We start from the raw sequence: 16113 nt of genomic DNA, 5'->3' as shown, positions 1-16113 counted from the left end.
GGCCAATGCCGGGGGCTTCACAGAGGTGCCAAATGGGAGCCACACACCAGCGCTTGTCCAGCAGCCACAGGCAACCCATGTGTGCCAAGGGGTGTCCCAGCATTGTGTGTCCCAGCTGTGCCCTGTGTATATACATGGATCTATGGTGCATACAACAGGCTGGATGCATCAGCAGCTTCTCTCCGTCTGGTAGGCGTCCCGTGGAGCTTTGCCATGCCGTGTTTGTGCCGCTGTCTGAGGAGCCCGTGCGGCACCGTGCTTGGCATCTTATGAGCTCTGAAGTTTGTATTCAAGTGTCAGAAGCTGTGGCTCTGACAGCTCCCCTCGTCCTTGGTCCCTGTGCAATGGCTGTCTGTGTGAGGGGCTCCCCTGTTCTTGGCCTTTAACCTTCTCCAACTCTTTCTTCCAGATCTTTGGACCCCCCTCACTTATCCCTCAGATATTTACCCATGGAGAGCAGGTACCGTCCCGCTGGCGTTTTCCTCTTCCTTCTTCATGGAGCTTTCTTGGGTCAGCCCTGGCACCCATGGCAGGGTGCAAGGCAGGCCGTAGGGTCAGCCCATACCGGGGCCAGCAGCAGGAGGAGGAGGAGGAGGAAAAAGAGGAAGGAGAAAGAGGCAGTGCTCCCAACTGGGCCCTGCAGGGCAGCTGGAGAGTTTGGTTCCCCTGTCCCCAGTGCAGAGTTAGGGACCAATAGGTTTAGAGGGAAAGCAGATGAGCTTTTTGACCTCGTGTAGCTCAGGTGCCAATGCTGGGCAGAAGAACTGTCCTTGAAGGCAAAGAAAGGGCCAGAAGAGATGGAAGTGAGCAACAGGGCCAACCTCAGCACCTCTCATCTGTATTTCAGAATGGTCTGACTCTGGTTTAAGCTGCGCGAGCCTCTCCAGGACCCAAGTTTGACCAGCCACTGCTACTGGAGAGGCGGCACGGCTGGGAGGGCTGTGGGGACAGCAGAGAAGCAGGGAGTAAAGCCCCTGCTCAGCTCACACCTCCCTGCAGCCACCAGGCCCTCTCCTGGTCCCCACAGTGGATGGAGCCCAATGTGCTGCAGAACCCGTCCACGCAGCCTGTCCCTGGCCAAGCGTGGAGGCTGTACCCCCAGCCCATACCTCCCCACTTTCTTTCCCTGCACCCAGCTGCAGGGCCAAGGCCATCTCCCCACACTGAGGAGCATGCCTGCCCCAGCAGAGCCCCGCAGCTGAGGCTGGTGGGGCAGGGGGCCCTGTCAGAAGCTGGATTTTAGCTCTCTTGTGTGCTCTCAGCCTCTCCATCAGAGACTGGGGGCTGTTTCACAGGCACTGTGTGGTAAGTCACCCCTAGTCCGCAAGCAGGGACCTTGCCTCCAAGGAGGGTCCCCTCTCCCCTCTCTCTCAGCAGAGAGCCCGGGCATCCTGCACCCCGCCAGCACCGGTGCACCTCCCGCTCTCATCTGCTGTAAGCAGGACCAGGCAGCAGCAGCAGGGAGGGGAAGGGAAGGGCTGCCTGAGGCAGCGGGTGACTGGCTCTGCCCCTCTCCCCGTGCAGGCACCGGAGCCGGAGCTGGGGGAGCAGTACGAGGCAGTCTGCGACTCTACCTACAGCGAGGCCGAGTCGGCCGCCGCGGAGGTGCTGGACCTGCCTCTGCCCAGTTACTTCCGCTCCCGGAGCCACAGCTACCTCCGAGCCATCCAGGCGGGCTGCTCGCAGGAAGAGGACACGGGCTCCGTCCGCTCCATCTCGCCCCCGCCAACGGGCAGCCTCAGCGGCAGCAGGACCCTGCCCACCAACAGCAGTGAGTGCAGCGGCGGCGGAGGGGAAGGGCTGTGAGGGGACAGGGGATGCTGCTGCCCATCGCGTGTTGAGCACGTCAGGCACTGGGCTGAGATACCTGTATCTCCAGCCATGCTTGTTCAAGACTTCGGTGGGCTTACGGGAGGCCAGCAGCCAGGCATAGCACTTGGATGGCTGGGTCTCTGAATGATGCTGGACCTCTGGATGAAGGCACTGAAATGGCATAGAGGTTGCTGGGATCCATCTGGCATGGCTGATGTGGCTTGCAGAGGTCTGGGAGAGCTCTGGACCTTTGCAAATGTACACCACTGAGGCTTTAATTGGTTGGTGTTGTACAAGAGGGGCCTCCTGAGCAGCACACTGGTATTTCTCAGCTTGACAGCATCAGTCTGGGCCAATGGGGGTTGGACTAGATGATCTTTTGAGGTCCCTTCCAATCCTTGGGATTCTGTGATTCTGTAATAGGGGTGGGTGCACCATTGCCTGCAGGTTTAATGGTCTCTCTACTCCACACAGGGTTCTGGGGCGAAAAAACTGAGAACCATCACCCATTTACTTCCCATGGACACCTTCCTGCTCCAGCACCCATACCCCAGCCCGAAAGAACTGCTCCCATCATGTGCCCAGTCCCTGAGAGGCAGTTTGGGTTTCTTCTCTGTCAGGCCCCATCCTAAAGAGGCACCAGTGCAGCAGTGCTGTGCTGACGCCTGCTTCTCCTTCTTTGAGAACAGCATGGGGGTTGAATCATAAATCAAAGGGGTTCAGCAGCAGCTGAAGCGCAGGGAGCTCCGTTTCACGAAGGGCTGCTCCTCGCAGGGCCTGTGTGGGGAGCAGGGCCGGGTGGGAAAGCCCTGACAAGCTGTCACACCTCTGACAAGCCAGGTCCTCCCACAAACGCCTGTGTCACTCATGCATTACAAGGCAATTAGATCCCATTTGACAGCCAGCGAGACAGATGATGAGCTGCCCTTGATCAGCTTTAAACAAAGCTCGGTGCCTTGCGAAGCTGGAGGCTCAAAAGCCCCAGTGAAACCTATTCATCTAATTGCCAGCGTTCGGCCGACAGCCACGCCGTCTCCTGAGCATTACAAAGGGCTCCCCAGCCCCAGCTCCTTCTTATTAGCAGCAGCATTGGGAATTGCTTGTTTAATAGGCTGCTTGTAATACAGAGCTGCATATTTGATGTCCAGGGGAAAAAGGAAAGCAGAGGTGAACAAAGCACAGCAAAAGGAGAGGAGAATCCCCAGTGTAGAGAGCCCAGCCCAGCCTCCACCCATCGCACCAGTGACAGCAGGGAAAGCTCACACCAAGCCAGTTCCTACTCGAGCTCTTCCCAGTCTATCCGATGCCATCTGGTAATTCCACCCATGCTCAGAGCATCCTGCTCAGGATTCAGCAGCCTGTTCTCAGAAAGCTGGGAGTCTGCTTCTTATCCTGTGCCCAAATCTCCTCCAGGGAGGCCAGGGAACCCAGCTCTGCCTCCTGCTCCAGGACTGGGCTGTCTCTGTTGACCCATCTTACGAGTGGTGAAGATGCTGCTGAGAGCATGAGCTCTGTAGGACAGCAACCCTCTGGTTCTCCCTTTCTGCTGGCCCCCTGATGGCAGCTCTGGGTGCACAGCACAACTGCCTATATGAATGGGCTCCAGACACCATGTGCCTGTTCATATGCCAAACCTTTGCCAAGCCCAAGCTGGGCAGAGAGCACTACATAGGAGAGATATTCCCCAAAGTCATGACAGAACAGCTGCCCTTCAGCATCCAACCTGCTTTCTGCCTTCCTTTTGCTTCTTTGATTTATTTATTTTCATCATTAAATTAGAGAGATGGCTCCCAGAACTACTGGGAACCCTGCCCCTGGAGAACCCAGCCCAGTCCCCTGGTACTGATGCTCTTGCAAGGGGCGCACGATTGTGCTCAGTGGAGGAAAGGCCAAATGCCTGCACACCTCCATGCACCTCTCAGCACAAAGCAGCATTGTGCTGACCAAATCCCCAAGGGCTGGTTCACTGTGGGATAGGTTTCCATGGCTTCTAGGAAAGTCACGTAGCACTGGTTTGTGAGGGCTGGGTACAGGCACCCTCCTCCTCACCCTCCTCTGTGCGCAGTGATTACCCAGTGTCTGGGTGGGTAGGCAGGTTCTGCTCCTTTCCTCTCTTAGCTGTCGTGGCCTTCTCTTCTTTATGGGGCAAAAGTAATGGTGTGAAGGCAAAGGAGAAACCAAACCAGGCCAGGAGATGCTGTTCAATCTGTGCATGAGCAGCCACAGACAAGGAGTAAGGAACCACCCCAACCCCATTGCTAATTCGATCAGCCCAGGCACCCTTTCAGGAGAGAGACTTATCATTGCCTTCAGACTTTCTCCTTCTTTTTGACCTAGATTTCACATTCCAGAAATAGCTTTCTTTGACATACCAGCGTGAAAGGGATTAGAGTGTGCGTGTGTGTATGTGTGCACGCACGCGCCAGGGAAAGATTCGTGTCATGTGCTCCATCAGTGTTTGTAAGGGGGAAAAACAGGCACATAAACATGTTCCATAATCTATTCAGATGTCTATAGGACACAGAGAGATGTATGACAACTGTTTCTGTTCACATTTAAGTGTTAATTTTCCACCTCTCATCTTTTCCTTATTATGGACATTCCGCTACCAAGCCCTGTGCCCAGACAGTGCTCCCTTTTCCCCAGGAAGCCTGTACCATGGCCACAACCCTGCTCTCCAGTTCCACTGCCAAAATATCTCCGTCCTTCTGCCTCAGCAAAGCTGTGCTTGGTGCTCTTTGTTGCCAGGTTTCAGCTCTTCTACAGGCAGCACCCGGCTCAATAAGCTCTGTTCTGCTGTGTGCACGTGTCTCTCTGGCACCAGGAGTGGCTGCAATGGGTTTGAGCCTCATGGAAATGTCACCGGTTGGGTCCCCAGAAATGGGGGAGCTGCAGCTCTCCTGTGATGCTGTGCTGACACAAGCAGATGCAGGGGAGATTGAAGCAGTTGCCCATAGGCTTAATACTGGGAAGTGAGCCTGGCTCCAAGGTCCTCGCCAAGCCTGCTCCTGCAAAGGAGATGAAAGGCAGGCAGCCGCCAGCCTTTTCCTTTGGTAATATGGTTGGAAAGCCAAACCCTTGCTGCTTGTTTTCATCAGATGACAGGAAAGGGAGTCGGCAAGGCTGTCCTCATGAGAGAGGAAGAGAAACTGAAGCACCAAGGGGGACCAGAGCCTCTGGGGGAGCAGCAGCAGGGATCCCATTCACAGTGCAGTGCTCTGCCCATGAGGCCACACTGGTTGGAGAGCAATGTGCCGGGCACAGCAGACACCCAAGGCTGAAGAGCCTGGTAGTACCCCAGGACGCTGGCCCTGCTGCCATCCATGTGAACTGGGTGAGCACAGAGCTGCCCTGGTACTGGGCAACCACAGATGCTGTGTTGTGTCCCTGCTGTCAGTGACGCTCAGCAACTCACTGCACCTCCCTATGGGGCTACAGGGCTTGTGCCATCACCCAGCAGCAACCAACAACGGTCTAACCTCAGACACACACGTGTCAGGACAGCAGGACTGAGTGAGGTTTAGTGAGCACAGGCAAATGGAAATTTCTTTGTGTGCATTTCTCTTTGTCCTGTGTTGGTTTTCCTCTCCTTTATGCTCTTCCATTACTTTTTCCATTTATTGAGCCACAATGTGGGTACTTCCGAGGATTCAGGAAGAGATCAGCTCAGAGGTCCACGGAGCCGCTCAGCCTGTGGGATTAAGTGGCTCTCATCCCAGAGCTGCTCTCCACTCCTAGGAAGCAGCAGAACTGAAAACAGGTTTTCTTGTTCCCCTTGGTGGGCAGCGATGCGGAGAGGCCCTGGGTGCAGGTCCCAGGTCTCAGGGCTGATTCTCTGCTGAAATCCTCCTTTGGTCCCGCTTTGCTGCTCTGAGAGCAGCAGCAGCAGCACATCCACAGTGATTCCATCACTGAAGTGGCTCAGCCCTGCCTGTACTGTGTATGAGCTCAGCGTGGTGCTTCCTCAAGGTGCTTTGATCTCTCCTTGCTGCAGACCAACCCTTCTCCACAGGCAGAGCAATGAACCCGCCAAGTCATAGATAAATCAGAGCATCCAAGCACTGATGCTAAGAGAGAGGAGTTGGGGCAGCACATGTGTCCCTGGCAGGAGCACCACTGCCTGCAACATCACAGGCCCTGCACTCTCATGGTGGCCACACCATGCTGGGCTTATGGGCACCCGCTGCCCCATCCCGTGTCAGACCATCGCACGGTGTGGCTCTGGTCTCACAGGGCTCTCTGTGAGAGCCTCATGCTCGGCTCTGGATGTCTGTGTGTGGAGGGAGGGATGGAGCTGGATGCTGCTCCAGCATCTAGCATGTCTGTGCCCAGGGGGCCAAGTCCGCCGTGGTTCCTGGCTCTCCCGTGCAGCCTGCACCAACCGTGCTCTCCTCCACTCTTCCATCCTCCCTCATTCTGCCGTGCGTGCCCGCTCCCCGCCACGGTGCCCAGCAGGACGGAGCTGCCGCGGGCAGCCCCCGCGCAGGGGAACACCCGCTTCCCCCGGGTTTGCTTTTCCATCCATTGTCTCCACGCTGGAAACCCTCCCCGCCCGCCATCCCCGCGCTCTGGCGGGAGCAACCCCGCTGCGGGTGCGTGGCAGCTCCCGCGGCCGCGGCCGGTCCCGGATCCGTGGGGCCGAGCTCGCCCATCACCGGGCCCCAGCGCGGAGGCTGCGCCGGTACCGCCGGCGCCGTGCCCGGTGCCGGGCGCCCAACGGGAGCCACCGCGCGTGACCGCGCCCGTCGGTGGGCGCGCCCCCGGGCGGGGACGCGCGTGCGCGGGGCGGGGCGGTGACGCGCGGGGCGGGGCGGGGCCCGCTTTAAGGCGCGGCCCCGCCCGCGGGGCGCAGCCGGAGCAGGCGGGCGGGCGCGGTGAGTGCGGCGGCGGCGGCTTCCGCGCGTCTCCTCCCTCCTCTCGCCGTTGCCCGCAAGGAGCAGCCGGACGCGGCCCCGGGCCTGTTCTTCCCCTCACCGGGTGCGGCCCGTCCTCCCCTCCGCGGGACTCGACCGAGCGCTCCCTTTTCCCCCCTCCCTGTTTCTCCGGTCCCCTCCGCCCCTTCTTTGTGTCTCCCATGGCTTTGTGTCTGGAGCTCCTCAAGCAATGTGAGTGACTGCCCGGGGCGCGGCGGGCGGGCGGGCGGGGGGCCGGGCCCTGCATGGCTCCGCGGCGGGGGTGCCGCGCCCTGCCCTGCCTTGCCTTGCCTTGCCTTGCCTTGCCTGCCCTGCCTGCTGCTGCCGCCGCCGCTTGCCGGTGCCGCCGCCGCCGCCCCGCCGCGATCGCAGGTGGCGCTTCCGCTTCCCACGCGCGGCTCGGTCCCCGCGGGGGAGCTGCGGGGCCGGGGCGGGGAGGGGGTGCCCCGTGCTCCCAGCCGAGCCGCCTTCGCTGCGTCCCCGCGGGCCCTGCGGGGCGGCTCGGGGGGCGCTTGGCTTCGGAGCGGGTTGGGCTCCCCGGGCAGTTGCGGGAGGCCTTCGGGCAGCCTCCGTGTGCTGGAGGAAGGAGGCAGCGCTGAGCTGAACGCGGCCTTCCCCCCTGAACCCCGGCCCTGGTGTCAGGGTGGTGGTGGGGTTCTCCCTCCCCTCGAGAAGAAAAGGGCGTTTATTGTCTTCAGTGTGGAGGCTGACATTTAGCAGCGCAGGAAGCTGGCATCCCCTGGCCAGAGCAGGACCGAAAAGTCTATTTCCTTTGCCTATGAGAACAGGTCGTGGCAGAAGGTACCTGGTGGTGCAGCCCAGTCTGGAGCTGCCTTACCCTGGCCCATGAGTTCCGGTGGAATGGCTCTGAATCTCATTGCAGGTGTAGCTCAGGTGATGTGTGTGGTTGGTTTTGACCAGTCAGTCAGTGTAGCTCTTAATTCCTCCTCCAGTCCTCATTAAGAGGTTCAGAAAGGCAGGATCATTTCCAGGATGCTGTTGATAGGACTCGTATTGCTCTGCAAATATAAGGAGCTTGACCTCAGGTTGTGCAGAAGATGTGTGTTTGAGACAGGAATTAGGATCTCTCAGTCCCAGGCTGTACCTTGCCACTTGGGGAGGAAGGGAAGAAAAGGGGAAGGAAAAAAACCCCACAGCATGTGGCATTGGATCCGAAAATAAATTCCGATCATGTGGGATGATAACAAGCCAGATTGCCAAGTCGTGTAAGTTGGCAGACTTGACTCCAGAGGGTCCAAATTACTTAGCTGGTAATTGCTCTTCCAACAGGAATTTGGTGCTATGAAGTTACACATTCCTGAACGTGCAGAGAAAAGCAAGCCTGCCTAGTGATCAGAACTAGCCTGCTTGTCTTTCAGAGTAAGACAATTTACATGTGTGTGCTCTGCAGAGGTACCAGGTATTCAGAAGGGGGTTATCTGCAGGATTGGATGTGTTGCAGTCATGGAAAACCTAAAAGCTCATCTTTAAGGTGCAAGTGTGAAGCTGCTATATGCTATTTTTGCAGCTATAGCTTGCTATTTCTATTCCACTTCTGTAGTGGCAGCGTAGGAGTTCTTGGTATAGCTATAGCTGAGGGCCCTGGGATCTGTAACTTAGCCCTTGAAGTGCCGAGGCATAACTATGATGCTGTGTGCCAGGTCTGGAAGGACAGGATGACCCTGTGCTGCCCCTGCCAGGTCCTTGTCCGCACAGGTGGGAATGTTGGTTTCTGTTATATATATGACTTGACTATATGGAGAATACTAAGAATATGGTGGGGTTGCATAAACCACGGAAGGCTCTGAGGCCAACAGGTACCTTGGTGGAACTTGATCGGCTGTAACTGGTGTCCCAGCCCTGTAGCTGACGGGGCAAACATAGTCAGCTGCTGGGAGAGCTTGCATTTCGCTTCGCAGCTGTGCGTGAGTCAGTAGTTGGATACTTGGTTGCTAATGTGTGCATGCAGTTTACATTTGTGGACGCTTCTGACTACTTAGCTCAAGGTTATTCATCCGCTGCTCCAGCCTGATGTGTAATGCATGGGAGACCTGCTGCTCCGTGAGCTCATTCGTAGCTGTGCATGCTGCCAGAGCAATATAATTTAAAAAGCATTTAATGGATAACTGCTAACCACCAGGCGCTTACAAATAACTGTATGTCAGTTCTTGTCTCCTGTATAGATCCTCCCTGTTTGAGTCCAGACTGAACTATTCACCAGAGCCTGTAAAAGTCACTCTGTGACGCTTAATTTCCCTACCACAGCCCCACACTACTCGCCTTCCTGCAGAAGCCAGGTGGCAAAGCTGTGCTGCACCAGGGCATGGGTTGTCTCCTCACCTGGTACTTTTGCTCTGGATAACCTGTGCAAACAGCCTCAAATATTTAGTAGATTGAGGAGGCATAATTGGATTCAGTGCGGTGCAAGTTACAGTAACATATGTGAGCTGGAAGGATTAGGGCTGTACGGGCATGTGGCCCTGCTCAAGAAAAATCCACTTCAATTTCTGCAGTGAAAAGTCATCAGTATGTTTTCCTATCAGAGCAGATTTAAGAAGGGAGGGGAGAAATACTAAGTATGATTGCTGTCGGCTTTGAAAGGTGATTAATGTTCAGGCTGTCGGATCAAGTCCTGTGAAGGCTGTAGTTGGGTTTGAGGTTGAGAATGGGGAATTTGAGTCCCTCTGGAAGAGCTCACAAAAGAATGAATTTATCCTTCCCTTCTCTCCTGGTCTCCATGCCAGGCTGCTACCTGGAGAGAGGAAGAAGTGGGGCACAAAATGACACCAAAGCGTTTGATGTGAGCTGCCTTTAAACAAGTGGAAGTTAAACTGTTTGCAGATGGGTTAGTTAATGAGGGGAGTGGGGGTTCTGTCCTCTTCAATTTGTCTTGCAAAATTAATGAGTTGCTGGTCCTTTGTGCAGATGGTCACACACTAACTCAGCCTTCTGTCCACTGGAGAAGCAGTGGCTGAAGTCCTGACCTGGGCTTTAGCCCTGTGCTTCACTTCTCTGGCCTGCTGGGGTGTGGATTGTAAATGCAAAAGGCACCATTTCAAAAGCATTTGCAATATCCACTGAAAACAGTGAGCTGGCTGCGCAGGTACATCTGCCTTTGAGAGTCTGGGCTCCGGTTTTATGGGCAGCCTATGGTAGGGCAGTACCTGTGTCTACATAGCACAGTGTGGCTGTTAGTCTGCTGTTGAGGGTAAGTGACAAGCAGTCTAGGGGAAGCAGTGGTCCCTCAGACCAGATGGATTTCTGTAGAGGACAGGGCTGTGGATTATGTGTTATCAGGCCTCTTCCCAAATTTCCTTGTACCATTTCAGTACTATGAAAGAAGACAGCTGAGTTCTGATCATCTCTTACTTCCTCCTGGGGTTCTTGGTGGTGGGCTTGGTCTGTGCTGTGAAACTGTCAGTAAAAGCATGGAGGTGCACATGTACCTACTGGGGTGCAAGGAGGATGTCCAGTACCTATGTGAGTGCTGCAGCCAGCCTGCTGCTGCTTCATCATAGGAGGAGGTGCACACAGGAACCTGGTTATCCTCACAGCTCTACAGGCTCTCGGGGTTATGTTTGTCTGCCCTGGCAACACCAAGAAAATAAAGACAGTCTCTTTACAAGGGACTTGCTTGAGGCAGGCTGTAGCTTGCTGCACCAGACAGCAGTGCTCAAAAGCGGAATAATGTAAAGATGCATATGTTTTAAACACTTGCACTAGTATTTACATCAAGGACACGCTGATCATCAGTCTTGTGTATCTGATTTGGTGCTCTTCATTAAGTCATCCAGGTTTCACTGTAATGATCTTTTCTTCTCAACCTAGTTCTAAGAGATCAAAGCTTAAGCAACTGTGTTGTCTCTCCAGTTTGAAGTTGGCCAAGAAACTTGAGTGGTGAACGTTTCAAAGGTTCTTACTTACAGATTCTTACTTGTGGTGCAAGTCTTTCAGAGCTGGAATTAAAGATTAGAAGTTGTATATGCCTTTACTGAGGTGCTGTCATAGTGCAAGGAGCTATTTGATGAAAGCTGAAAGGTATTTAAGGGTTGATAAAAGGGAATTTTTATTGCAAGCTCTTGTCGTAAGAGTAGTCAAACTTCTAAAATCTATTTTCCTTGTTTCTTATATTCTGGGAGTGGTTGAGGATCTGACTGGAAGGAGCCCCAGCAGGGAATTTGCTGTGCTCAAGACTAAAACTGTGGATACACGAGGGTGGGTGTATCTACAGCTGCATTAAATTGAAAGCTAAAATTGGAAAGCTAAAGCATGGATATTACATCCTCCGTAGGCCTCCTACATAGGACAGTTCATAAGACAGTTACCTGGGTCTGGAGCTAGAAAGTGAACCAAAGGCTTCTGTGGAGTTGTCCCCAGGGGAGTCCCTGGACCCTCTGCTAAAGGCCTGTGTTAGGAGCTGTGTTGCTGGAGAGCAGTGTGTGTTGGGGCAGCTCGTGAGCCAGCACACTGCTGCAGCACTGCTCTCTTTGCCTCTTGTAAGGTCACTTGAGCAGTGGCTTTGTCGGGAAGCCTCCTCTTCCTTGTTTGAACCCCTGAGGCTTTTCTCTGTCTCTCAGCTTGGCCCAAACATGGGGTCCTGAGTCACGACATTTCTGTCTAGGAACCCTTCCAGGTTTTGGTGCACTCTGTTGAACGATGACTAGTGTGTTCTTGTCTGACCTGCTGCTCCAGCAGCAGTCCTGGGCTGGGAATTCTGGCGCCTCAGCGCTGCTACTGAGCAAAGCAAGCTCCCTGGTGATGCAGAGCTGGTGCAGTGCCCAGCCTTGTGCGGCATGGACTGGGACCTTCCAGGGAGAAGGTGGGTTTGGGGAGGTGGGTTCTAGTAGAATGGAGCTGGAGAGCTTTTCCCAGTGCCTGAGCAGGTGCCTATTCTGATCCCTTGGAAAAGAATGCTGGACAGCGATTGCACCTCCTTAGCTCTGGTCCTGGATAATGCAGCTGCTTTGCTTTGCAAGCACTGAGTTTCAGTGAAGCTGAAGTTTGCAGTGTGAGAAAGGCGAAGCTTTGAGCTGGGGAATCCTGGATGCAGCCTGTTCCCTCAGCCCTGGGGCTGCTGCTGCTGGCCTTTGTGCTTGGCACCAGGCTTCAGCGTCCGCATCTCACTGTCACCCTCCAATCTTCTAGGGCATTCTGGAGGCTGCTGCTGCTGCTAATAGTGGTAATACGACGCACATTAGCTTTTATCGCTGCTCTGTGAACGTGCTCACTGGAGATGAGTGCTGCAGAATGCCCTGGGTTGCTAAGAGGAGGCTGCCAAAGCAGGATCTTGCAGCCCTGCTTGCTCAGGAGTCATTCATGCTGAAGTCAAACACTGAATCAGGCTGATCGGGGGAAATCGGGTCTGTGGTGGAAGGGAAAGAAAAACCTTGTCTTCAGTTGTGTTGCCTGTGTAGCTGCTGGTGCAGACATTGTTCCCTGTCAGCTGTGCAGGGTGTGAGTGCTGCTGTGCGTGTGCTTTCAGTGGATGGTTTGGCTGTGGCAGGTCTGTTTCACCTGATCTGCTTGTTCGCTGCGGGCAGCGGCTGGGGCATCCCCGGCTTTTGGCTGTGGGATGTTTTAACCCCTGTTCGTAGTGCTCCAGGGGCCAGAGTCAGTGTGGCATCAGGACTGCCTGGTCTGCAAGGCTAAGAGAAGCTGTGGCTGCCCCATCCCTGGCAGTGCTCAAGGCCAGGTTGGACACAGGGGCTTGGAGCACCCTGCTCCAGTGGAAGTGTCCCTGCCCGTGGCAGGGGTTGGAGCTGGGTGAGCTTTAAGGTCCCTCAACCCAAACCAGGCTGTGCCCCTATGCAAAGGGAGGCAGCGCACGTTGTGTGAGCGCTGCGGGGCGGGCGGCAGCGAGCAGGAGCCGGCCCGGTGCCGAGCGGCCCGGGGTGCAGAGGGGAGATGCCCGCGGCAGCCGTGAGGGGCCTCGAAGGGGGTTTCTAACGGCTGCTTGAACCGGTGACAGAGCGTCCCTCCCCTGCGGCGTCCGCGGAAGCCTGTGGCTGACCCGGCTGCGCTGCCGGCCCTGCCCGGTGCCCGGCCCTGCCCGGTGCCCGGCCCTGCCTTCCCTCCCTCCTGTGCCCCGAAGCGGGCCCGGCCCGGTCACAGGGCGGCGGCCCCCGAGGCCCGGGCCCGCGCCGCTTCGCTCACGCCGCCCGCGCTTTGCGGCCGCCGCTCTTTGCAGCAGGCCGTAGGGCGAGGTAAGCGGCCGGGCCCGGGTCCTGGGCTTGGGCCTGCTGCTGCTCCAGGGCCCCGCTGCCGGCGCGGGGCCGGGCCGGGAGCGCTGAGCCGGGGTCGCTGCGGTGAGCGAGGCGGAGCTGCGGCTCTTGCGCTGACCCCGCGGCCGGCCCGGGCCGGTGCGGGTGAGGGGCCCTTCGAGCCCCGCACGGGCTGTGCCAGCCTCGCTCACGGCGGAGCGGGGCCGCTGCTCCGGTGAGTGCCACCGGCGGCGGGGGAACCGGTGCGGCCCCTCCTGCTCGGCCCGCTGTGCCTGGGGCGGTGGCCGGGCTGGAGGGGCAGCGGGCTGCCAGCCCTGCAGGGGAGCGCTCCCCAGCCTGTACCTTGGGTGTTAAATACAGCGAGTTGTAACAGGGATGAGGTGCCTCGCTTTTCCCCTCTTCACACTGCTGTGCCCAGTCCCCGATAGCAGTGGGTGATGTTCCACCACGGGCCCAGAGCAGCTGTGCTTTCTACAAGAGCTTCCCCAGCACGCAGCTCCAGTGGAGTGAGTGAAGTTCCATGAGCTTGCTGTGATGGAGCAAAGAGATCAGACTGAAGAGGCCGCCCCAAATCAAAGGACAGAACGGGGCCAGCCATTTGGGCTGCATGTGTTGTGACAGTGGTAAACTTTGAAGCACTGTCTGCTTTCTTCTGGCACTGCTGTTTGTGAGCTTACCTTTGATTTATTTGTTTCAGGGCTCTGAATATCTTGGGTGCTGGAGGAGGCAGCTCTAAAAATAACTTTAGAGGCTGGTTATTGCCAGGGTTGTTATTTCTGCTTCCCTCAGGTTTCTTTCCCTTCTGCAGCTGATGTCTTCTTAGTGCTGCAAGGCCTGGCTCAATCAGAAAATCATGTTTACTGCTCTCTCCGAGCTCTGCTCTGTTAGGAAACACGCTTCGGGTAAGGGTGATGGTATGTTCAGGCAGCAGGTGGATGTGATTGCGGTTCTGGGTGAATGAGCTCATGTACCAGGAACACCAGGCCAGAATGAACCAAAGAAAAGTGAGCTAAAGCCTATTTGCAGAGTAGAAATGTAGCTTGTGAAAGCTGGAGCTGCTTGGGTGCTGTCCTGCAGAAGGAGGTGTGTGGGAATGTGAGCATCTGGTGGCAGTGATTTGAGGAAGTCCTGTTGTCCCGTTCCTCAGAAGCGTGCCACAGGATGGCTTGGTGGATCCTGGCAGTAGCCCTGGTCACTGCTAATGCCGTAACTCAAGTCCTGCAGTTGTGTGTGAAGTAATGTAGCAGACTGAGGTAGGAGCCTGTAGATGTGTAGTGTATGAAGGCTCTTGCTGGGCCAGATTATGACTGAGAGCTGCTGCTGCCACAGCTGAGGGTACATCTGTTACATCTGCTTTATGTGAATTCTCATGGTGTGATGCTTTTCAGCATCGCTTCTTTTCAAGTTGGCTCAGTTAGAGTTTTGCAGCTGTGCCCCTTATCACAAAACCTGATGACTGCCCAGACTCTGCATGCCCAGTATTAGGGACCTCTGTCTTTCATGCCTTTCTTCCCCATTGAACAGAAGAGGAACAGAACAGCTCTGGGACTGCAGCAAGTGCTGCCTAACAGGTGCTGTAGAGTGGAGAGCAGAGATCAGTCAGGAAGCCAGATATGGCTTAACATGTCCTTAGCAGCATGGTAACTATAACTTACACTAGCAGAGACTGCTCTTCTATTTGTGTTACTGATTTGCAGGTTGAAAACAGTATGTATGGCTTAGGTAAGTAGAGGGTCCAGATCTTGTTCATATGACCTATTTCAAATCCCGAGTGTGCTTAATAATCCTTGAAGGTGGAGTGTTAGCTGGCATGAGTCACTGTGGATCAGTGGTCTTGGGTTGGTTTCTTTTGTCTCTTCCCCCTACACATGCATGTGATGCTAATTGTAGCAAGCTGAAAGGCACTTGGGAGCTTTACTTGAGTGTGGTGGGCTGAGAAGCCTCCTAAACATGTGGGCAGGCTACAATGGAAAGGAGAACTTGTCGTGAGGGGGGAGGAAAAATGATCTAGCTAGATCCCAGCACTAAAGAACAGGCTGTGCTAGGAAAGATATCATGGGTTTTCCAGGCTAGAAGGGATTCTTTTTATACTTGGCCGTGCTTTGGGGGTTTTAGGCTCACCTGGCAAACTTAAAAGCAAGGTTTTTATTGTGGAACGATGCACTTCTACAACAGCTTCTCTTATTTCTGTCAATTACTAGCTTCCAACCACAAAAGAGCTTTCTTGTTCTAATTGGCCTCCTCCTGTTTGGATTAATCAGTGTTACTCTGTCACCATGGAGACGATCGTGATGTCACAAGCTGCAGCATCACTGAGAGGTGGCTGGGAGGCAATTCCTAATATTCGCCTCATCCCATCCAGCCTGGTAATCAATAGCTGGGAGCGCAATAGGTTTCAGGGGTATCGAGCTTTTAAATGAGCCTGAATTAGAGCTGGGATTTTAAGGCTCTTGCTTCAGAAGTGATGATGGAAGAGGTGTAATATAGCCACTTTCTTGAAACTACTTTCACTGCCCTGTCTCTTGTTGAGCTCACTTACTTGAAATAAATACATGGCAGGAAGCCCAAAGTCTCCAGTTATTGCTGTGCTGCTTCACTTGAGCCCTGTTAACAACCAGTTGTGATGCTACAAACCCGAATACCCACTCGGCTGCATTCCAGTCACACCAGGACAGGTTCCAGCTCCTGTGGCTGGGTACCAGGTGTACTGAGCCTGTCTGTGCAGCCCTGCCATCAGTCAGAGAGGCTGGTGTGTCACCAGGGTGGCAGTTTGAGGAATGTTTTGGGGTCTCTTGCCTTTCCAACACTTCTGAGGCAGTTCCCACTGTGGGAATATTTAAACAGATAATGGGGTTAACTGGACTGCTGAGAGCTATGAGATGAGATCATGAAAGCCAACAGCATTTGACTTGTATGACCTCATGTACGCGCTCGGAGATGGTAACATAGCAGAGAACTGGGCTTCTTTCTTGGCTTAATTCTGCTCTTTGCTAAAATGCTGGGAACTTGCTGCCTATTTCCTGAAACTCATCTCTGCAAAGACTGTGTTTTGCTCTGTGGGATCTCTCCCATGCATTAGTCCTCAGCTTTATCCATTTTCTTGTAAAGGGGCCTGTTTGAGAGTATGGCACAGTGTGCTTGATGCTGTGTCTTGAGCTGTAACAGCC

General features: G+C 55.1%; 1 protein-coding gene across 1 annotated transcript in view; it reads left to right on the top strand.

Moving 5' to 3' along the window:
• The first annotated feature begins 6704 nt into the window (after positions 1-6704).
• Positions 6705-16113, top strand: part of DLGAP4 (DLG associated protein 4) — a 36010-nt gene continuing 26601 nt past the window's right edge. The window contains exon 1 of the mRNA XM_065691255.1: positions 6705-6917. Coding sequence (XP_065547327.1) covers positions 6887-6917 — 31 coding nt within the window. The 5' untranslated portion in view covers positions 6705-6886. The remainder of the gene's footprint in view (positions 6918-16113) is intronic.

Source organism: Lathamus discolor, chromosome 11, assembly GCF_037157495.1.
Source record: "Lathamus discolor isolate bLatDis1 chromosome 11, bLatDis1.hap1, whole genome shotgun sequence".
Lineage (NCBI taxonomy): Eukaryota > Metazoa > Chordata > Aves > Psittaciformes > Psittacidae > Lathamus > Lathamus discolor.
This window is presented reverse-complemented; position numbering and strand designations above follow the sequence as displayed.